We start from the raw sequence: 6,628 nt of genomic DNA on the forward strand, positions 1-6,628 counted from the left end.
GGATCAAGGATTAGGAATAAAACCAGAGACTCTGTGTCTAATAGAAGAAAATGTAGGCCCTAATCTCCATCATGTGGGATTAGGACCCAACTTCCTTAATAAGACTCCTGTGGTACAAGAATTAAAATCAAGAACCAATAAATGGGATGAACTCAAACTAAAAAGTTTCTTCTCAGCAAAAGAAACAATCTGTGAGGTGAATAGAAAGCCTACATGTTGGGAGCAAATCTTTATCCCTCACAAATCAGGTAGAGCACTAATCTCTAGGGTACATAAAGAACTCAAAAAGCTAAGCACCAAAAACCCAAATAACCCAATCAATAAATGGGCCAAGGACCTGAACAGACACTTCTCAGAAGATGATATACAATCAACAAATATATAAAAAAAATGTTCATCATCACTAGCAATTAGAGAAATGCAAATCAAAACCATTCTAAGATTTCATCTCCCTCCAGTCAGAATGGCAGCTCTTATGAAGACACACAACAGTAAATGTTGGCAAGGATGTGAGGAAAAAGGTACACTCATACACAGCTGGTAGGACTGCAAATTGGTGAAGCCAATATGGAACGCAGTATGGAGATTTCTTGGAAAACTGGGAATGGAAACACCATTTGACCCAGCTACCCCTCTCTTCGGACTATACCCAAAAGACTTAAAAACAGCATACTATAGGGACACAGCCACATCAATGTTTATAACAGCACATTCCACAATAACTAAACTGTGAAACCAACCTAGATGTCCTTCAATAAATGAGTGGATATCTTAACGGGATGTCTCTCTCTCTTAGATACCACATAATCATGCTGACACACTATAGAGGCTCAGTTGTGTAGCCTGGGGAGCTCAACATTTTTACAAATCATGAATAAACTCTTCTTGATTAGGAATATATCAAACAGTTTTCCCTCAGTTCTCCCTGGATTCCCCATCTTTCCCCAGTAACCTCCTGAATGCCCTCTTTACCTCCTTGTTCCTCAGGGTGTATATGAGTGGGTTAAGTGAAGGAGTGCCCACTGCATAGAAGAGGCCAAAGAACTTGCCCCTCTTTTGGGCATAAGGATTTTGGGGCTGGAGGTAGACAGCAATGACTGAGCTGTAGAAGATAGTGACAACCATGAGGTGGGAGGAGCAGGTCCCTAAAGCTCTTTTCCATGCTTGGGCAGAGTTAATCCTCAGTACTGCCCGGGCAATGGCACCATAAGAGACAAGAACAAGGCTGAGAGGAACAACCAGGATGAAGAAACTGGACACAACTAACTGGATTTCATTGTAGGTGGTGTCTCCACAGGATAGTCTAATCAGAGAAGGAACTTCACACAAAAAGTCATCTATCTGCCGGTGGGGACAGAAGGGCAGGAGGAGAGTGGGTGGTGTCTGGACTATGGATTGGGTCAGACCCAAAACCCAGGCCACAGCTGCCAGCTGCAGGCACAGGCGGGGGTGGATGATGGTGGCATAGTGGAGGGGCTGGCAGACAGCCACATAGCGATCAAAGGCCATCACTGTCAGGAGGATGCATTCAGTGGTCCCCAGGGACATGAAAATGAAGAGCTGGATGAAGCAGCCCAGGAAGCTGATGGTCTTGGGGCCCCAGAGGTTGACCAGCATCTGGGGGACACAACATGTGGTGAAGCAGAGGTCCAAGAAGGAGAGGTTGGAGAGGAAGAAGTACATTGGAGAGTGGAGCCTGGGGTCCAGCACCGACAGCAGGATGATGAGTGTGTTGCCCACCAGGGTGAGGAGGTAGGAAGTTAAGACAACCACAAAGAGAATCCTTTCCAGCTCTGGGTATTCAGAGAAGCCCAGAAGGAGGAATCCCACTTGGGAGCTTTGGTTGACCATGGCTTGTTGTTACTCAGAACTGAAGCACTGAGCCTGTCAGCTCAAAGTGACAGTTAATGTAAAGTGCTTTTCATTCCTGCCATGTGGAACTTCCTCTCCCTCCGCTGTTCTTCCAGGCACACCACCACCCAGTGTTGCTTCCCCTTTTCTTGCTCCCTATGGCCAAATGTTGTTTAGTGGCAGTGCAAAACCAGGAATGTTCTGGATAATGGATGGAACCTCACACTGGTGTCTCTGGCTTTCTGGTTGAGGGCAAAGAAAGTTGAAATGAAATATGGTTTAATTAACTACCTTTGAACAATAACACATTTAATATCCATTTTGTCCTGAATACTACCATAGTTCTCTGAGTATTCCATTATGTTTATCTAAGAAAAATTAGCAAAGAAATCTTTTGTTAGAATTTCTCTATGAAACATATCTATTCGAGATTATTTTCTATTTGGGGTTATAAATTTTTTAGAACTATTCACATTTTATCTACTTTATTCTTGATTGTGGGAGAACTAATCAGAGGCAGAGTACACACACACACACACACAAACACATATAAACACATTTATATGTATATATATATTTTTTTCCATTTCATATAAGATTATATCAGAAGCAAAATAAACTAAGTTACTATTGAAATATTTACATAGAAATTGGAATTTTAATGCTGCCTTAATTTCACTATTTGGAATTGAAAACATTTTCATATAAAAACTCAAAGTTACAGAAAATTTTCAAGAATACTCTAAAAACCTTTTGAATCTCCTTTACCTATATTAATAACTTATTAATATTTGTCAATTTTTATCATTCCATTTTTTATTTGTATATGTATTTATATTTATTATGAGCTATGGAGTGGGTAGCATATAATGCCTGCTTACTAATTCACATTTCTAAGAAAATAAATATTCTTCTTTGCAAAATGAACAGTTACTAAATTTAGAAAATCCAACAATGATAAAAACTAATATTTAGTCTGTAGATTATTTCCATAATTTTACCAATAATGATCTTTATAGAAAAATTTTTCATGGAGAATTCAGTCTATATCCTGTATGCCTAACCATGGCTTCTGTAGTAGCCTTTCCTTAGTCACAGAGACATTGAGCCTTAAAGGGCAGTTTGATGCATTCAGCAACCACCATGAGAAACTGAGAGGCTGTAGGAGTGTGGCCTCATGTACTTAGTAAACATTGGGGAATCATGAAAACTGTTGACTTCCAGAACTGAAGGCAAATGTCTTCATAGTGAAAGAGGTATCTGGGTGTATGTGTCCAAGAAAGCTTTTGGGAGAAGAGGACATAAATTTTTGCCATGTGGGACATAGATGGTAAGCTCAAAGACAGGGGTGGGATGGCAGCCTCCCTGGCAATTAAGAGGCGGGAGCTGAGGGTCTTCTGAGCACAGACAATCTTAGGAAGACCACTGAGGGAAGAGAGGTCTGGTGAAAGTGCCCTGGGAGTTTGTGGCATGGCATGCTCACCTCCCCATCCTGGGGTATCCATTCTGTGTTAAAAGACACCTTTCATTTCCATTTTTGTGCAGATCTCCTCTTTCTGGTCTTCTATTTTCCTTCCTTCATCATTGCTCTTCCTCTCTCAGATAAGATTTGTATCCCTTTTTAAAGAGTAATTATCCAGTGGGCACAATGGCACACCCTTGTAATCTCAGCAGCTCTAGAGGTTGAGGCAGGAGGATCGTGAGTTCAAAGCCAGCCTCAGCAACTTAGAGAGGCCCTAAGTAATTAGTGAGAGCCTATCTCAAGACAAAATATTAAAAGGGTTGGGGATGTGGCTCAGTGGTTAAACCCCTTAGGTTCAATCCTCAGTACCAAAACAACAACAATAAAAAACTAACTTTATAAACAAAAGTGCATCTAACACATACCTATGGATTGTATGAAATAATAAAATGAACACATGGTGTCTCAGTATTCCCCCCACCCCTGCACCAATTTAAGAACACAAGAAATGTTACCAGAACCTCAGGAGTTTTCTAGGCACTGATAACATCGCTTTTTTTCCCTCTGGAGATGGAAACACTGCTCCCATTACTTTTAGTCATTAGTTTTGTTTAGTTATTCCTTTTAAACTTCACAGGGCCTTATCTTTTCTATCTCAGCAACTGCCTACCAATTTTACTAATCCTTGAACTTAATCATTTTTCACATTCTTGCTCTCTTGACAACTTCTTGCTTTGTACTTTTTCAGAATCTCTTCAATTTGTATCTTTCTTTGACCTAGTTATTTCTTATTTCTACATGATCCTTCTTTCTGGCACTAATATAAAGCAAGCACTACTTTTCGTGTTAATTTCACACACATGTGCATTCATTCATTCCCTTATTGGTTACCAGAGAGTCAGCCATGAACTATCTGCTGCAAGGTAATGAGGTATAAATTCTGCTCTATAATCCCATAATGATGACCTCCTATTATTTTAACAGTTACTATTTGTTAAGTGCTTCCTGAATACCAGACACTGTGCTGAATGATTTTCTAGAATTTTTGGTTCTCACAACCCTGAAAGCTAACTAACATTATCATTCCTCCTTCACACAAGAAACAGTCTCAGAGGGGTGAAGTAACTTGCTGAAAGTTACCCAGCCATTAAGGATCCTGCATTCTGTTTGATACCAACACTATTGAGTACATTTGCTGTAGGAGAATAAATTTGAAACTTACTTGTGATTAAAGACAATCTCCTTATCACCTTCCTGTGAGAACTTCCTGGTACAAGGAGATAGTTTCTGGACTGGTTGGCTTCTTCACTTGATTCTCACAATGAGAAATAAAAGCAAACTTTACAGGAATATCACACCCTTGATACTGAGTAGAGCTTAGATTTGGGGGAAGAGTCATGATTGCTAGTGTTTATTTCCCTGGGCACTTTATGTTCACTGCTTCTTACTATTATTATCCTCCATTTCAGATAAAAGAGTGAAGGCACACAGAGAAATAGCTTGTTCTGGAAAGTGTAGCTAGGCAGCACCAGAGCTGGGCTGAGTCCCTGTGGGGTTGAAGAGGCTGCACACTAACTATGTGCCCCCCACCCCTCAGCCCAAGTGCCAGCCAGAGGCAGCTCTTTACTGTGGAGCTCTTTGATGACAAGCCCTTTCCTTCAATCCAGTAGCTAACTTCCCTTCTACTGGGACTGGAGGTGGAAAGGGAGGCATGGTGAGCTTGTGAAGGGAGGGATCCCAGGACTCCCATGCCCTGGGGAGAAACAGCTCAGCAATTCTGCCAAAATGAGGCGCCCCACTGCCCACAGCCAATTAATTAGTTCATGGCACTAATGATGACTAAGAAGGGAGGAGAAGATTCAGAGGAAAAGTGCCAGTGAGATGCTCCCTGTGGCTAATTAAAAGGCCACTCCCTCTGTTGCTCTGCCACTGGGGAGTACAAGGGCACCATTGTCTCCTTACCTACCTTCTGAGTGTCCCTCTCTGTTTCCAGTTTTTCCTCTCATGCCTCTAATGTACATTCAATACCTCCTGAGTTGGTTTATTTCCTTTCTATTCTTACATAACACAGATATAGTTTACATAATAAAATTTGCGTATTTTAATGTTCAGTTTACTGAGATTTGACAACTGTGTATATACAGACAACCACCACTCTAGTGAAGATGTAGAACATTTGCCTTACTCCAGAAAATTCTTTATACCAATTTACAATAATTCTGTCCATCTGTGCTCTTGGCAACCATAGCTTTGATTTGTGTCACTTTAGGTTGTTTTTATCCTCCTAGAACGTCACAGAAAGATCCATTCAATATATACATGCTCCTCTGTGTTTGATTTCTTACACTCTGCACAACATTGCCAACATTCATCCATGTTGCTTTGTGAATCATTAGTCCATACCATTTGTTTTTATTCCTGAGAGGTATTCTGTTGGTTAATTATATCACAATTTTTTTCGTTCATTCTCCTGTTGTTGGATACTTGAGTCTGTAGTTTTAAATTCTCCAATTTTCTGATATTCCTCCTTCTCATCCCTTTGAATGTGAGCTGTACCTAGTGACTCACTTTAACAAACAGAATGTGGCAGAAATGATGGAGCGTGACATCCAAGAGTAGGTCATAAGTACCATTGTGACTTGCATAGAAACTGTGAGGTCGGGCTGGGGATGTGGCTCAAGCGGTAGCGCGCTCGCCTGGCATGCGTGCAGCCCAGGTTCAATCCTCAGCACCACATACAAACAAAGATGTTGCATTGTAAGGGACTGGCGAAATGTCGGAGGAAGAGACTACCAAGAGACTGCCTCGTGCAACAGCAAAAGGGTTTATTTGGGGACCAGCATGCTGGGGCTCAGAGCTCACCTTAGCAAAGAGAGCCCTGAGAACAGCTTGAGCAGAGCTTATATACTTTTCTTGGAGAGGGCAGGGAGGGAAGTTCATTGCCAGGTCAGAGCGAGTGGGCAGTTTGCCTGCAACCGAGTGAGGGAGTGCATCCTGCAGTTTGGCAGTTGGGGACAGCACATTCTGGGAACAAGATTAGCAAACAGTTCACAGTTGGGGACAACACATCCTGGGAACAAGATTTCAACAGTGTTTTGTTAAGCATATAGAAAAACAGAGTGACAAGTACCTATTTTATTGACCTTTCAGTATCTGCCGAAAACTAAAAAATAAACATTAAAAACTCTTTCTAAAAAAACCCAAAAAACTGTGAGGTCATCTCCCCAGAAACCGGCTGACATTGTGAGACAACAAAATTATATTGTTTGAAGCCACTAAATTTTGGAGAGAATTTGTTATGCAGCAGAAGATGGT

At 41.2% G+C, this 6,628-nt stretch overlaps 1 protein-coding gene across 1 annotated transcript; it reads right to left on the reverse strand.

The window, feature by feature from the left end:
• Window positions 1–851: 851 nt before the first annotated feature.
• On the reverse strand, window positions 852–2,064 carry LOC101971166 (olfactory receptor 2H1). Its single transcript, XM_005338824.3, has one exon. The coding sequence runs from the start codon at window positions 1,849–1,851 to the stop codon at window positions 916–918; it is 936 nt and encodes a 311-aa protein (XP_005338881.1). The 5' UTR covers window positions 1,852–2,064; the 3' UTR covers window positions 852–915.
• Between the last annotated feature and the right edge of the window lie 4,564 nt (window positions 2,065–6,628).

The sequence above is a fragment of the Ictidomys tridecemlineatus genome, chromosome 8 (assembly GCF_052094955.1).
Source record: "Ictidomys tridecemlineatus isolate mIctTri1 chromosome 8, mIctTri1.hap1, whole genome shotgun sequence".
Taxonomy (NCBI): domain Eukaryota; kingdom Metazoa; phylum Chordata; class Mammalia; order Rodentia; family Sciuridae; genus Ictidomys; species Ictidomys tridecemlineatus.